This window comes from Monomorium pharaonis, chromosome 5, assembly GCF_013373865.1.
Source record: "Monomorium pharaonis isolate MP-MQ-018 chromosome 5, ASM1337386v2, whole genome shotgun sequence".
Taxonomy (NCBI): Eukaryota; Metazoa; Arthropoda; class Insecta; order Hymenoptera; family Formicidae; genus Monomorium; species Monomorium pharaonis.
Window position 1 is genome coordinate 20426629 of NC_050471.1, and position 17659 is coordinate 20444287.

Sequence of the window (17659 nt, forward strand, 5' to 3'; positions counted from 1 at the left end):
TTTTTTACTAATAAGAAAGTATTTTCTACACCATGTCGTTTTCGCTTTGCATATTCCAAATACTCATCATAAATATTTGCATGTTTTCTCTAGAAAAATAAATAAAATATTAAATAAAATTTATAATAAAGAGATAGTAGTACTATGATATCCTTTTTGCTTCCTTATAGGGAAAATTGTTTTGTGAAAAAAAATTTTTTCCAGTTTTCTTTAGTGTGCTTAGAAGTGGCTGTGTGGCAGTGTGTTAAGAATGTTCTAAAACGTCAAAAAAACACATTTATAAAAAATGTCCGCGCGCGCGCGCGCGGATTTAATGTCCGTGGATGCTGTAACTTCCGTAATTTTTTAGATATCGGGATTTTTTTTTTTCGATAGACTTTCACTCAAAAAAGATCCCTGTTGAATTTGCCGATGATCGATTAAGGAAGTCTTTTTTTTTATAAAATTTTGAATTTTCTGAGAAATGTTCGTTGTTGCTCTAACTTTCGCAAATTTTGTGATATCGGGCTGAATTCTTTTTTAAAGATAAAGTATCATTTAATCTAGGTTGGTATTAATTTTGGTACGATTCGTGAAAGGATTTGTAAAAGGCTTCTAGATATCTTTTTATGAATTTTCAAGAAAATGAAAAATCTTTTAAAATAAAAATTGTTTTTTTACAGCAAATTTTTATTATTATTATATATTTTTTTAGCTTACTTCGAGAGCTTTCCAAAACGTAATAAATTTTTTTTAGTACTTTTTAAGTTCTGAGGTGTTTAATATCTATGTACTTTTTTTTGTATTTAATACTTATGTATTTGAAAGTTTTTTAAAATAAAAAAAATTTAGGAGATAATTTAAAAAATTGAGCAGAAATTTGATGATGGAGATGATTTGAAAGAAAATTACTTGGTTCAACAACACATTGCTAACAAATACTAAAGTTCATGAGCAGAATCCCAAAAGAGTGAAGCTACTTTTCATTATTGGTATAAAAACGTCACACGGTCAAAAATCTAGTCGAAAAATATTAATTTGGTTTTTCAAAAATTAACAATTGTTCATCTTCAATTATTTATTTTAAATAATGCATTATAATTAATTTAATTTACCTTTAGATGGGACCAACGCTTACCACAGCTTGTATTCGCAGCCAACACAGCGGTACACGAGAGCACCGAATACACGCCCGCCTGGATGACGTATGGACGAGAGCTAATGCCGCCAGGGATTTTACGGAACCAACACGAGGCAAAGCTAGAAGAAACGAACGAACCGACCGATAGGCCCGCCAACCGACTGCGCCAAATTCAAAAACTGCAGGAAGATTACAAAATTGCCGCTCGGCGCCAAGACGAGGCAACCGCACGCCAGACCCGATACTACGATTTACGAAGACGAGAATGGAAACCCGCGATCGGCAAACACGTCATGCGGCGAGAACACCCTTTATCGAAAGACTCCGAAAACTTCGCGGGAAAACTAGCGCCTCGATACTCCGGCCCGTACACCGTACACAAATACATCTCGCCTGTCATTGTCGAACTCCGCGACCAAAACAATAGGCTCCTCGGTAACATACACGTCAAGGATTTAAAAGAGTGTCCGGATGATGAGCAATAACAAAACCGAGAGTATAAAAAACGCGGCGATACGGACTAGAGGAGAACAGTCAGTAGTCCACGATGGTACGACAACGAAGTACTCTTCGCGAACGCCTCGCTCGCGTAATCGCCGGGCCGCCGAGGATGCCCGTCAGCAGCCGCCCGTTCGAGGCATCCGCACGGCCACCAGGGAAAGACCGTCCCCGCCGTGAGGACCGGACAAGCGTGCCGCAATCTGCCGCAGCCGGGAGAGCCCCATCACCAGCTCCGCCACTGGCGCCCGGATCCCGACGACCGGCAACAATCCGGCAGCGGACGACCAGCTCCTGCCAAGACTGCCTGTACGCACAGGGCACTCCAACGGCCGCCGCCACACGCCGCGAGACCTTGATCCGGACGTTCGAGTCCTCTCTGTCCAACCTGGACGACGACGACGACGAGGACACCATCAGGACAACCGAGGTGACAGCCGTCGAGCCCTCCGCCGCGCCGCCACCACCATCGGTACTGGAACCGTCCGCCTCACTGCCGGACCTGACGCCGCTGCTCGCCGCGCTGCCACTGGCCTCCAACCACGACCACCCGGCCACTCCAGCAACGGCACCGCCGCCACCACCATCGGACCCGTCACGGCCCGTGTCACCACTGCCACCAGCACCGCTGCCGCCACCGCCGCCTCTGCCTCCCGCCTCGGTTCGGCCAACGCCGCCTCCCTCGCCGTGACCGATGCCGCCACAAGAGCCTGCACCCCCACCGCCGTTCGCACCGTCACTGCCGACGCCGCCGCCTACACCACCTACTGCGGGGCCCTCCACGGGATACTACACCCCTTACAGGGAAGCGATGCGGAGTATCCCATGGGATCGCATCAAGCCGGGGCAGCGTTACCGCCACAAAGCCCACGGCCATAAAATTATTGTAAGACGCGCCCGCGACGGTACCTTCAAAATAAAATAGTTTCATGATAGCTCGCGCCGGGATCTGCCGAGGGGGAGGTGTAATGAGCCGTTATCCGCGACCGGGATAGGCCGGTAAAAACATATGAGGCCGTTACCCTCTACCTCGTGTAGGCACCCCGCTCCTTACTTTTCTGCCCCTCTCGTCATCCTGTGGAGGGTATAAAAACCCTCCACCAATCGAGAGAAGGCAGACCTTCCCGATCAGCGGACTGAGCTGATCGTACCTCCGGGTGGATTGAGCCTGGCCTCCTAGAGCACGGATTGAGTGCGAACCTAATCTCGAATTCCCGTCGACATGCAGTGAGTGTCTCCCGAGTCGCGAAGTGGGCGACGACACACCAGCACGTTCCTCGTCCCGGCCACGAGCTGAGTGGTCCCGCACCACCGCTGGGGACCCCGGAGTGAGGGGATAACCGGCATCGCGAACAGCTGATACTGGTAAACAGCTGACTCCGCCGAAGCACGCGCTCCGCCGTCTACCGCACCACGCAGCCGCGCACCGCCGTAACCAATCATGGTGCCGAGACCGATCGGCGCAGCCAATACTAGCGGCGCTCCGTACCACGCCGGCGCAACCGAAGCGAAGGACCAATCCCGGCACCGCCACCGCCGACACAAGCGCCGCCGCACACCGCACAGCAGCAACTGTACTGCCACGAGCGCCGCGATTTCCGAGACCGGCCGCAACCGCCAATCACAACGCCGACTGACTGACACATTAGCCGTGCGCCACCGCGGCCAATCAGAGCGCTGTACGCGCCCGCGCCTCGCGACATTCGCTCCTCGCAATACGGGGCAATATCTGTACATATTAGAGTAGGGCGCTGTATTATAGTAGCGTAGGACATTCACATTAGATGTAATAAACTACATTATTAACCGAACATAACACTCGTCTCTTTACTCATTGAGTCCACCGCCCGGACCCTGAATCCCGCGGCTATCCGCGCTGATAATTTGAAAGCACGATTCACGGTTACATATTTTATTATTATTAATTAATATTAATATTATTTTATATTTTAATATCATTTTTCCCATGTATACAATATATGTACTATATATATGCGTACATACACGTTTCAAATACATGTTCAATGTATCATCACTCTTGAATTAGTCTTTGACCGTCTGCCATTTACATTGAAACTTCGTATTTTGATTCATAATAGTACATATTCATGTCTGTTATGTCTAGCGATGTCTGTGCGAGATTATGAATTGCATATTATGTTCTTCAAAATTAATTGGCATCGTCATCTTCTATCGGGAAGTTACGAACGAAACGCGTGAAAAATCGAGCGCGATAACGGACATAATGCATATATATCGAGGTTCTTAATTTTTTCTGAAAAATGATTTGTCGAAACATAACTTCATCATATACCGTTGAATTCGTAAAAAAATAACCTTTTATTTGGTAATAAAAAAAATTTATTGAGTGGTGGGGGTATTTTGAAAAATTAAAACATCAAAAAAATTTCTTTGTTACTTTTTTATAGTACTTCTAAAGTCCTTTAACTTTTATTTTAACAATTTTTTTCTATCTTGTTTAGTTTCGGAGATATTCGCCCCGAAACAGAAAATCCAATTTTTTTCTAAGAGGTGTTTTATCCTCTAAAAGTGCGTATGGGCACTTTTAAAAAAATACGTATCCCTTATTTTTGTCTAGAAAACAACATATTAAAAGCTCATTAAGATCGGAGGGGGACACTTCCGACTCATTCCTTGTAAGATATTAAAAATCGCTTCCTTATAAACTAAGTCATATACTAAATGCGCGCGCGCGCACTCACGCGCGCACACACACACAAGAAAAAGAAAGAGAGCTGGCAAATTATTCGGTTTAGCGGTGCCAAGTTTTTGTAGTAAAATATTTTTTTGTATTAAAATAGCGTTACGAGCGTCGCCAGGTATACTCCGCGATTGCGACTCAGCTGTCCTGAAGCCGATCGATATATTGATTTTACCGAGAGCGTCGTCAGTTGTCACGCTCTTGGCAACGCTTGTCAACAAGAAGAGTCAAATCTCGGTCTCGAGGCTTGTCGGACACGTTCTGTATTGATCGGAATAAAGCTGTCTGATTTCAAAGTTCTAAGTGTCTCTTTTATTTTCACGGGCCCGCGCGTAACAATATTTATTTCCAATATTTGTACTTTATTTGTATTAAAATACTTATTTACAGCTCAATATTATGTCTTTTATTTCTTGCTAATATGCTTCCTGACAATTTTTTATTTGATCTTGTATTTAAAATTTTCTTAAATTTATATTTAATTGGAATTTAACCATTCAAAGCAAAGTTAAAGAATGTTAGTTTTGTTCCTAATTGATTACATTCCAATTCAATTCCAATATCAATCTCTAGTCTAATACAAGCTTAATGAAAAATCGAACTACGCCAGCCAAAAAATAAACATCTCTTATTATAAATTGGCGCATACTTTTTCATATCATTATTTTTGTACAGAAAAAACTTAATATTCCCTTTTGTAATGTTCTTAATTGGCGCAAAATATTTACATATATTTATTTTTGTAGGGAAATTAATTTGTGTGTGTGAATACAATAATTTTTTATTTAAAATAATGATCACTTTAATAATCGAAGTTATACCATTTCAGGAATGTATATTACTTAGGTTGAATTTAATTAAAAGTTTTATCTTGGATTTGTGATTTTTTTCGTTATAAAAAAATATCACTTATGTTGAATTTATCAAAAGTATTCTTAAATTTTGTAATTCTTTTTGTTAAAGAAAAACCACACACTTGGCGCGTTCTTTTACCTTTTTTAAAAAGGTAATTTGGTTTAAATATCATATATTTTGTAGTATTTACAGATTATACACTTTAGTTAGGTAGAGTATACCACTTAGGTTGAATTTGATATGATCAAAAGTAGGTTAGGTTAGGTTCTTTATTTTGTTTCCCCTCAGGGTTACAATTCTCTTATACAATATCCAAAAACAAAACAAACCTTATGCACTATCTCACTTACTCTAACTTACATCTATTTTACACTTATCTTATGACTAACTTATTCTAGCATCGCCGCCGCATGCCAGTCTCCTATTTATGCGACAACACTTTCCTTACACACACACGCACACACGCACGCACGCACGCACGCACGCACGCACGCACGCACGCACGCACGCACGCACGCACGCACGCACGCACGCACGCACGCACGCACGCACGCACGCACGCACACATACCGCTTTCCCTATCTCGGAGACTTCTGTTTCCTCTTACTTTAAATACATTTTAAAACTTTTACTTTTATTTTCTTATCGCCTATTTCTTTTTATTCAGGTACATCTTTATATCTTCTTTATTATTCATTCACTTTCACTTTCTTCCCCTTTCTTTTCCCTGCTCTTTTCCCCCCTCTCCCACTCAACCATTCTCATCCATCATTCCCCCTCTCCCTTCTCTCCTAACACCCTATTTACTTCCTCTTGCCAAGTCCCTGCTCCCTCTGCCCTCCAATCTCTACATCTTTCCCATACATGCTCCCAACTCTCTATTTCCCCTCCACATAACCTACACATCCTTTCCTCCTCTACCTCCCAATACCTACTCTCCCTTATCTCATTCCCTAGTCTGAATCTTGCTACCCTTTGCCATCTACTTTCCCCCAACCTTTTTTCAAATATCCCGGAATTCCTTCCCTTTTTATTATACTGTACCACCTGTCTGATTATGTGGTATTATCCTTTTTCTTTTTATTTCTTCCTTCAGCCTTTCCGCTAATATTGCTGTGTAAATTTTATATGCCGTTGGCATCAGTGTCACCCCTCTATATTCCCCCACTACCTCTCCGTCTCTCTTCTTCAATATCGGAATCACCAGCCCCTTTTTCCATATTTCCGGCCACCCTTCTCCTTTCCATATTATATTGCAGAATTCTCAAATCCAAACTTTCATTCTTTTCCCACCATATTTTCATGCCTCATTTGCCACTCTATCTACCCCCGCTGCCTTTTTTCCTTTCAATCTCTTTATTACTTTTTTCACTTCTCTTATTTCCTCCTCTTCACCTCCCTCTTTACCCTCTTTCTTTTCTCTTGTTACCCGCCCTTCTACCCCTCCCAGCAAATCCATAAAATTATTTTTCCATTCCCTTCCTTGTATCCCCTCGTCTACCCACTTTCTCTTCCTTCTCTCCCTGTTCACTATTTCCCACACCTGTCCCTCTGTTCTTGCTTTCTACGCTATCCTTACCTATCTATCTGTTTCTTCCCTTTTCTTCCTCCTACACAACTCCTGATACTCTCTTTTCACTCTTTTTCCTTTCAATCTCTTTATTACTTTTTCCACTTCTTCTCTTATTTCCTCCTCTTCACCTCCCTCTTTACCTTCTTTCTTTTCTCTTGTTACCCGCCCTTCTACCCTCCCAGTAAATCCATAAAATTATTTTTCCATTCCCTTCCTTGTATTCCCTCGTCTACCCACTTTCTTTTCCTTCTCTCCCTGTTCACTATTTCCCACACCTGTCCCTCTGTTCTTGCCTTCTACGCTATCCTTACCTATCTATCTGTTTCTTCCCTTTTCTTCCTCCTACACAACTCCTGATACTCTCTTTTCACTCTTTTTCCTTTCAATCTCTTTATTACTTTTTCCACTTCTTCTCTTATTTCCTCCTCTTCACCTCCCTCTTTACCTTCTTTCTTTTCTCTTGTTACCCGCCCTTCTACCCTCCCAGTAAATCCATAAAATTATTTTTCCATTCCCTTCCTTGTATCCCCTCGTCTACCCACTTTCTTTTCCTTCTCTCCCTGTTCACTATTTCCCACACCTGTCCCTCTGTTCTTGCCTTCTACGCTATCCTTACCTATCTATCTGTTTCTTCCCTTTTCTTCCTCCTACACAACTCCTGATACTCTCTTTTCACTCTTTTTCCTTTCAATCTCTTTATTTCTTTTTCCACTTCTTCTCTTATTTCCTCCTTTTCACCTCCCTCTTTACCCTCTTTTTTTTCTCTTGTTACCCGCCCTTCTACCCCTCCCAGCAAATCCATAAAATTATTTTTCCATTCCCTTCCTTGTATCCCCTCGTCTACCCACTTTCTCTTCCTTCTCTCCCTGTTCACTATTTCCCCAACATGTCCCTCTGTTCTTGCCTTCTACGCTATCCTTACCTATCTATCTGTTTCTTCCCTTTTCTTTCTCCTACACAACTCCTGATACTCTCTTTTCACTCTTTTTCCTTTCAATCTCTTTATTACTTCTTTCATCTCTTCTCTTATTTCCTTCTCTTCACCCCCCTTTCTACCCTCTTTCTTCCTTTTATATTTCTGCTCCCTTTTTCTCTCCCTCCTCCATTCCCTCAGCTTCCTTCTTGCTATCCTCTTTCCCTCCCTGCGTTCCTCGTCCCACCACCCCTTCCCTTTTTTTCTCCTCCCCTTACTTCCTCTATTTTTTCTACCGTTCTCTTAATTTTCTTCTCTAGCCTGTCCCATTCCTCCTGAACCCCCTTTTCCCTTAACTTTACTTCCTCCATTTCTCTCCTAAACATCTCCGCCTCTTCCCCATCCCACCATCCTCTTCAATCCCTTCTTTTTTTATTTCTCCTTCTACCCCCCCCTTCCTTTCCTCTATAAGTGTTAATCTCTAACCTTTTTTTTTTAACGAGGTGGGAATGCATTTACGCATACCCTCGCCGCCGATGTCTCACGGGCGAGGGTTATGTGGAACTCACGAGTTTGTGAGCGGGGAGGCTAAGTCCTTCCCGCTCACGTGCAATATCCGTACTACCCACTAAACCCACCTCGGATGGCCTGGTCTGCGTGCTGTGGGGGACCCCTAGGAAATCGCTGTCCAGCATAACTGCCGGAAGGCCCCTCCACGCAGGCGCGTCCATTTTCGCGGGCGACACGCTTTCTTCGGGAGGGCAGGGCGGACATTTGACGACCACTCCGCCCCCCCGATCGGTCCGTTTCGTTGTTAGTGGGACGGACGCGCGCGCAACCATCGGGCTGACGAGGGAGAGAGAGGCAGGCGGCGCCATCTCCCTCGTCGCCACTGCTTCTTCTTCCCCCACAAGACGGTAGGGGGGAGAGAGATGAAAAGGAGGAGGAAGAACAGCTCCCCCGGGGTTCGGACCTTATCATCGGGAGGACCCGGTTGTATTCGGGTCGCCTCGACAGTCTGCTCTGTTTTTCAAAGGGGGGGGGGAGGCACCGGCTTGACGACGCGGGCGATCGATCACCCCGGAGCCGGGCTCCCCAGCGGGCGAACCATACGTCTACGGTCTGGGGGGGGAAAGGGCGGGCCTTGTCTATCGGCCCGCCTCGGGACCACTCTCACTATTCGCGCCGACGTCGCGTTTAACTCGACACCGACGCGCCTACGCTTTTCCCACCATCCGATGGGGGCACCCCCGACCCCTCCCCGATGCGCGCCGCCGGCTCGTACGAGATCGAGGCAGCGGCGGCACGGGGGACATCTCCAACCTAACCTTGCGACCGTCCACCCAGGACGCCCAGCATCCCGGGCCATCCACGTCAGCGGAGGGGCATACCGGAGGCGCAGCCAAGGTGTATACAGCGGCTAAAACCGAGAAGAAAATTATAGAGGGAAGAAGCGTGATCAGCGTCATCCTCGAGCGTGCGCACAACCAAACGAATAAGAAGGGTCAGGAACCGCAGTAAGCCCGACCCGTCTAATGCGCCCAAGCACGCAAAATTTAGTTTTATTATACATGTTTTGTTTTTCACTTGATACAATTTTATTTAAGTTTACGACAATAGCGCGTGCGAATCACATAAAGTGAGCCTGAATGAGTTAGAAAATAGAAGCGCGCGCACACTGTTTTTTATGTTAGTTGTATGTTATTGAAGGTAAATCTGTTCGAGCCAAAAAGTGTATCGAAACATTCGCATGCATTACATTTTTATCAACTCTATATAAAAATGATATACTTACCTTTTATTATTATACTTACCCTAGTGGTTATACTTGTATTAGCCATTATTATTATTATTGTGTGTTTACCTATTTACTCATAACACAGTTTTGTATTAACTTAGTTTTCACGTATAGTCTATGTTTTATACAGTTTACTTTAGAGATTGCGATGTTAGAAGCACAGCTCGTGTGCTACAATTATATGTTAATAAATTTAATTATCTTAAGGCTAAATGCTACATTATATCATACGCTTTTTGTTTTTATTTTACCATTTTATGATTCTGTTAAAAGTTCTAGTAAATAAGATAGTAATATTAGCGGATTGCACTTTAAGTGCAGTCCACTGCGCAATCTGCACTTTTAAGTGCAATCTACAAAAACCGGGAGAAGGCTCTATAGGTGCTCGAATACACTTCGAGGCACTCCCAAGAGACAAAGGGCGTCATTCCATTGGCCATACACAGCGAAGAGGGGATGGCGATACAGCTAGCGTCGCGCAACAGCGCAGAGCGCTGGGATTGGCAGCGTCGGCATGGAGAGGGAAACCGACGCGATCCCAGCAGCGACGTGCGCAAGCAAGATCGTGATTGGCTGAAAACGCGAGAGAAGGGGAAGCCCGTGCGAGCGGGCCGCGTTACGAGCACCCGAGAGCTTTCGCGCGTTTAATGTCTCGAGGCAAACATCCCGGACAAATGATACAAGACAATTTCCGCCGTATGCGAGGAGGCGCGAGTCTTTTGACGAATTCCGCGGATACACAACGAAAAGCAGTCTCCGCGTTATAAATCAAAGCGAACTGGCCGAATGCTAGTAGGCCTTCGCAAAAACCGATTGAATAACAAACCACGTTTACGCAAGTGTGAAAAAACGTCGCGGACGGGATTATGTAATCTGTTTGTAAAAAATTCATGAAAATATACTTACCTGTTTGTTATTTGTTAAACCAAACATTATAAAGTGTTGTGTTTCTCACTTACCTGGATGCAATCCTTTGGTGACTGTTCCTGAGTCCGATGGAATCCGGGTGTCCTGAAAAGAGAGAGTCCGATTAAAAACACGAGACCGCGGGTATACACACCCTTAAATCATACTTCCCTGGCGAGGTTCCCGTGGGACGACGACGGACGATCCTGGAGACGATCCTGCGACGACGGCGGCACCTGAAACAAAAAGAAACATACGATTAGTAACAAAATCGAGTAAAACGTTGAGTGTTGTGTAAATCCGAGTGGAGGTGATCCGAATGGTGGTAGCAGTCCTTCCGACGAATGCAACATCGACGAGCTTCCAGCGTTCCAGAGCAGACGACCCTGGAAAGCAATACCTTGCCTCTTGGAAGGTACAAAGAGGCTGGCGACTGTGTCAACCTGCGAAAAAAGGTTCGTGGGTCATTCTTTGTCAATTCTCGTAAATCGCGTTAATCGGTTCTCCGGTCACAACCTAACCTTGCGACCGCCCACAGGAAGCGAAGCAAGCAACGCAGTACCCACAACCAAGCCGGAGGACCATCCTTTTCCAAGAGGGTACACCGCAATGAACATGGAAAAAAAGAAAATTGACGGAAAGACAGTCCTGAGTGTAAAGCTGCAGAGGACCCCTGACCCACCGGAGAAATAATCGGCGAACTAACAGCACACCCAGGGGAATCCCGCGCTGGCGCGCCCACTTGCAAAAGGCGCGACTTTGCGCTCAATATTAGCGCGGCGCAATATTAATTTTGTTATTTTCGATTATTTCGTTTTGTTTTACCTTACTATATAAAAATATATAGCCACAATCATAACATGTGATACCAGTACATAACAAAGTTTGTTTAAGCGTGTTTTACAATCATTTATTTACGTTTATTATATGTAAGCGTGCAAACATGGTGCGCGTTAGTTGAATTAAGCAAACAGACACCGCTCTTTGTCTATTAGTTACTAGCATTAGTTTTTGTTTTATTATCATTATCATTTGACATAGCCCTTAACTTCACATGCGTTCGAAATATACTATACGACCACATTACTATGTAACACCTTTAAAACCATTAATATATTTTCATTTCATATTAGTATTGCGTATAAAATCCTTTAAGATAGGAAAAATAAGTTCCCATGTTATTTGCATAATTTCATATATTTTAAGTTTTACACCTAAGTGCAAACAACTGCACTTTTAAGTGCAATGCGTTACGAACGTGGAAAACAACGCTAAGTCCAGAGGGGCAACTCCAATGCACCATCTCCACCCAAAAGTACATCTCGGTGATTGGCTGCAGGCACGAGAGTGGGGGAGACTTGCTGGCATCCGCACCACAGCAGCCTCACGCGGCGCCGATTTGTCCGATTCGGAGGAGAGGGGGATAGCGCGTCTGCCGCGCGAAAACCGACGCCACGCGTGATTGGTGAAGCGATGCGAGTGAGGGTAATCCCCGCACTGGTACTTAAGCGAGCAGCGGGAGCTCTTGAGAGCTTTCGCGCGTTAACTCTCTTCGAGGAAAAATCCACGTTACTCGAGATAACCTAAAAATCGACTTCCGAAAGTAAAAGTAGGAAGGGCGTGGTCGCCCGTTACCCATACAGCACAAAAGCTTGCAGCAACATTGCTGCAACGTTGCAACATTGCATATTGCAATGTTTCAGAGATATTGCAAAGACATTATTTTACAATATTACTTCAGCAATGATGCAGCAACATTTTAAAATATTATTAAAATAGTGAAAATAGATAAAATTAATATTCAATACAGTTTGAATAAATTAATATATTACAGTAACTTTTCAAAAATAATGTAAAAGCGATCGTTCTATATTATTAAAAATTTTTCATCTATAGAGATACATGCATTCTGGAGTAGTTTTAATTTGTGTGTAAAACTATTATTATGTAGATTTGTGTATAACAGAGTACAAGGTTATTCAAAATTATTTTAAATAACTGTATTTTTTAATTTAACAAATACAGAGTGATTATAGTGACATTAACTAAACGATCATCCGATTAATTCATTCGGTTTTAAATAACTATATTTTGAATTTAACAACAGAGTGATTACGTCAACTAAAAGATAAATTTTGTAAGTTTTGTCTCTCATCTTATAATGTACTTATATAAGATAAAAGACAAAACTTGCAAAGTTTATCTTTTGGTTGAAGTTTCACTAATCACTCTGTATTTGTTAAATTCAAAATAGTTATTTAAAATCAGATAAATTATTTTGAATAATCTTTTTCTGAATAATATTGCATACATATTTTACTGCAATATTGCTACAATATTACGTAATAATATTTCTAAAAGCGGACATTTTACCATTGCTGCAATCTTGCAGCAACCTTGCAGCAACGTTTCACAACGTTTATGCAATATTGCAATCTTGCGTTGAAATGTTGCCACAATGTTGCTGCAATCTTTCTGTGCTGTATGGGTAGTTCCGTGCCTCGCACGTTAAAATTCTCTTGTCAGCGCGATAATTTAGTGCGCGAGACGAGGAGGCGGCGAAACCTCAAGCAATATAATTACGTGTATTAATTACGTCGTTTACACTTTTGTGAAATAAGCGTCGCGGACGGGTGTGTGTAAGAAAACTCGTGCGTTGTGAAAAAACGCGGAGACACATAAACTCCCGTAAATGTAGCGTGACGCGAAGAGGGAGTGAATCCTGTGTTCAGACATAACCTGAAATAAAACACGTTTATTATTGTTGATACAAACCTTAAAGTGTTTTCACTCACCTTGTTTCTCGTGCGATCCTCTTCCCGACGGCAAATCTTGGGACTGAAATAAAGCATCTCGTAAACCAACGGGACCGCGGGTATACCATAACCTAAAAATCACTTACCCGACGGCGTTCCTGTGCGACGATCCGAATCTTGGCGATGACCTGGAGGAACAGCAGCAGCAGCAGCACCTGAAACAAAAAGAAAAAGAAATTAGTGGGAATAAAATACGCGTAGTAACCCACGCGAGACACAGTGATTACATAACCTATAATGCGCGTGAAGTGTTCTCCGACGGCGGCGTTCCACAGCGTAGCAGCGGGTGTTTCAGAGCAGAAAGGGCATCCGAATCCTAATCCTTGCTTCTTGGAAGGTGAAAGGAGCTGGCGACCGAAGGAAAAAGGGCAAATAAAGGTACGTGGGTCCAAATACAGCATGGTTAGTGGTTTACGCCATTCGAATTTCCGGTCACAACCTAACAATCTTTCCTCTTATTTCTTCATTTCCTATAACGTAATCTATAACCGTATTTCCTCTGCTTCCTGTATACATAAATTCCCCTCATCTCCCTTAATCCCTCCATTAAATATACTCCACCCTTCATCCTCCACAAATTCCACTAATCTCTCCCTCCCTATTTATTTTCTTATCCTTTGATCTCCCTTTTTCCTCCTCTTCTTCCTCCCATTACCCCCTTCCCAACCGACACTCCTTTCTCCCGTTCTCGCGTTAAAGTTGCCTCCTATAAGCGTTACTACCCCCTTTTCTCTTCTACCCATTTTCTTGAGGCTTGTAATACTCTCTCCAAATCTCCATTTACATACACCCCTACTATTCTCAACCTTACCTTTTCTAATTTAACCTTCCCCACAATCATCCCCTCCACTTCCGTCTCTAAATCCGTCCCTTTTTCTACAAGTTCCAACTTTATTTCCATCAAGATCCCTCCCATCGCACTTCCTTTCTTATTCTTCCTTCCTGCAAATCAAACACCTCAATTATAACCTATCAGTAAATTCAATTTTTCAACTTTCTCCATTTTTTTCCTCCGCCCAAGTCTCTAACAACACTATCACATCCCTTTTCTAATCTCTTCCAAAAATCTATGTCTTTGTTTACCAGTCCTGCCACGTTCCAATAACAAATTCTCCATTCTTCTCCCCTCTCCCTTCCACTCTCCTCTCTCTCTCTATCTCCAGACTCTACCTCTTCCCTTTTCCCGCTTCCTAGTTCCTTTCTTGAGATTTCAAATACCTTTTTCCTGTCCCCCGGACACAGCCTACGATTTGTGAAGAGCATATAATAATTTTGAGCGAGCTCGCTCTCTCCGAAACGCTACTCTAACATTGACTTTAACTCCTCGAAAGAAATAGATCCTTCATTCACCGCGCAGGAATCCAAAAGCGAACGCGTTTTTCCTCGCAAACAAGAAGCCAGAGCAACGGCTTTCTCTGCTTCTCCCCAACGGTTCGCGCCGAAAATTAACGAAAATTGCGTAAGGAATTCCCGCGACAGAGCCGAGCCGTCGAAAGTATCCGGCTTCAATTTGAGACCGACAGACGCCCGCGCATCCCCGCACGCATTTACTCCCGAAATGGACAACCACGTTGCGCCACCCGCGTTCTCGGACAAAGAAATATTATCGGGAAGACTTAGCTGCGTGTCACGAAGAAATTAAAGCTGCCGTAGTGTTTCAAGGACGCGCCTGGCCCTCTCGTAACAGCCGCATTTTTTCTAAAAGCGCTTTGAGGATTGTCCCCATCTGCTGCTCCGAGTCCCGCAAGTCCGTCTGGGCATCCTCCTCAGGGGCTGGATCGTGAGAACGGGTCACGACGAGGGAACGGAATAGACATCCTTCCTTTCCTCGCACTTTCACTCCGCGCTCTTTTCACTTGAAACTCGCGCGCGCTTCACAGGATCCGACGAGCGAATCCCGGACGAGCCCCCAAAATGTTACGCGCGCGCTCGCAAAAATGAAGAAACACTCTTTTAACTCTCAAAACGAACGACTTTATTAGAAGCGTTTACAATTCACGACCGAACTGGCTCGATGCTCCTTAATAACTGTTTATTGATTCCCCGTCAATTCCGTTGCTCTGCTCCAGACAGCTGACCGCCGCCACCGATCGACTTCACCGATTTGACAGCTGACTCGCGGCCGGAAAGTATACCGGGCAGCACGCGTAACACTGCCCTCTCTCTTCAAAATTGTCGTCTCGACAATCCGCAAGACAGTTCGACGCGTTCTTCAGAGGCTTCTCAGGGTTCCAGGACGATTTCCTGCTCTCCCCGTGCTGCTGCAACGGGTTACCAAGCCACGTCCACCCTAGCATGCCTCCTTTTCACTGGACCTCCGCGTGCGTCTTTCCCCGTAGAGCTGGCCAGGCTCTTTCGCGGAGACCCTCGCACGTTCCCAGTACTCCGCTGCCCGTGCTCCCTTTCCATCTTGAGCCTTGAGCACTTCTTGCTTTTTTGCGTCGAGTCTTGAGCGCTTCTTTCTTTTTCCTTCGGGATCGGGGGGGGGGGTGACTTCCGTGGACCCTACGCTCACAGAGCTCTCCGTCCCCTGCCTCGGCATTTGCCCTAAGTAACACGGAAAAACCACGGTCAAAAACCGTGGGCGAGGCAGACTTCTGTCCGCAATCATCTCTTCCGCCAAAAGAAGTCAAAACACCCTCTTCTCGCCGTGAAGTTCTTCCCGGTAAAAACGCTGAAACCCAAACACAACAAACAGAACAAGAATAAAGAAACTTAAATTAATCCCCTTTCCGAGCCGGCCCCCAACATCTCAATAAAGCTTAGTTTCCTGATTTTCCCGCCAAACACTCGGCGCTTCCCCCTTCTTCTGTAAAACTGTTCCGATTAATAATTTAAGCATTTTTGCTCGCTCAATCGCCACTCTAAGAGATGTCATCCCCTCCACCTGAAGGAAACGCTTCACAAATCCCTCTGACAACGCAGTGATAAATTGCGATTTTATCGCGTACCTCCTCCGAGCATTCGGGATACGCTTTTCGCGAGAGACGCTCGAGATCCGCGCCCAACGCCGCGTAATCCTCCCCCGGACACTTTTTTTTTAAATCATAGAAATCCTTCTATATACAATGTGACGTAGCTTTCCGCCGGGAACCGCCAGGTCTGAGGGGCTACGCCCAATTAATAATAATTGACAATAGTTATCTAACTGTTCGCGAGTAACGCTTCCCCGCGAGATCGGTAACTCTCGAAAACGGTAGCCTGTGTGAACAGTAACTCCAAAAATACTCTGATTTTCTGGGCGCCAGGCGCGGATTTCCGCGCCGCACAACAATTAACTGTAAATATAACTATAAATCGGTAGCCGGATAGGAAGCGTTACTGATGCCGGTGGCTCTTTTCTCAACGAGGTAGAGGGGCGTGGTTCTTCAGTACTCGAGGGGGTTGGAGAGCTCGGATCGAGGCAGGTCGTAGAAAAAAATCGGTACTCAATGGTTAAAGTAGATATCAAAAATGTTAAATATATTTCGTAAGAGATAACGAGGTACTGTCTACGACAATCGTGGATCTTACTCCACTCAATGCAATTGTTTAAATTCACAGATATGGTTACGGAAGCCGGAAGTCGGCACTAAGAGAATGCGGAAACTTTATTCTTTCTCTACGAGGCGGGAGGCCGTCGGAGCTCTCCGCTCGTCAATCACAATAATTATAATACAGTCTAGATCGGTATTCGCGGTACTAAAGAATGCAATGATTAATTACGCGAGGACTGTTGGTGTCGGCTTTGTCCGAGAGGGACTTATTTAACAACTAAATATTCGGGCCGGTCGGTCCGATCTTCCGTGCGGCCACGAGACTCTACTTCGTACTTCGAGTCCTCTACACTAATAAATAGGCAACAGCAAAACGGTATCGGATTCGGGATTACCGGTAACACGACAAACGGTATCCCTTATCCGGTCCCGCACGAAAGTCGACTGCCTTACCGAATCTTACGGAATTCCGCGTGGCTGCCGAGTGATGGCCTTACAACAATCTCCAGATCCTTGTCCGTCGAAGTCGTTCGTAGGGGCTCGTCCTTCGATACGCCTTATCGCACCGTCAATCGAACAGTGAGGAGCTCCTGTCCCGCGCCGGCCGGCTCGAGCCGTCGCGCAGGCGCGGACGCTCTTCGATTTCCAATAGATGGATCCACGTGACTCTGCGTGATCCTCGATCCAGCGCCGCGCTGCTTCATCGCTCGAAACGTCCGTGATGACCACGTGCTCCAACAGTGCGATCTATTTTTCCGCCGTTTCGGTAGGTCCGGCTGGCCAGGCCGCGACCAATCCGATCAAGGTGGCTGGCGGTTTACTTGGCTGTGGCCGCTCTTCCGGTCCGTAGCCCGGTGACGCGTGCCCACGGCGTGATCCTCGCTGGGAGCCGTCGTGTCTCTCCGCTGTCATTCGGCGCGGTCGGTATTCTTACTCAGGGACGGCAACGCTCGGCGGGGCCCGATGCACGGCTCGGCGGGGA

At 45.1% G+C, this 17659-nt stretch overlaps 1 protein-coding gene across 1 annotated transcript; it reads right to left on the reverse strand.

Annotated features, from left to right (window-relative positions):
* Positions 1-1654: 1654 nt before the first annotated feature.
* On the reverse strand, positions 1655-14318 carry LOC118645799 (uncharacterized PE-PGRS family protein PE_PGRS54-like). Its single transcript, XM_036287508.1, has 7 exons — positions 14285-14318; positions 14013-14143; positions 13288-13356; positions 10668-10828; positions 10553-10621; positions 10439-10490; positions 1655-2407 (listed from the first exon to the last, which is right to left on the reverse strand). Exons 1-7 carry the CDS (start codon positions 14316-14318, stop codon positions 1655-1657), a joined length of 1269 nt encoding a protein of 422 aa, XP_036143401.1.
* Between the last annotated feature and the right edge of the window lie 3341 nt (positions 14319-17659).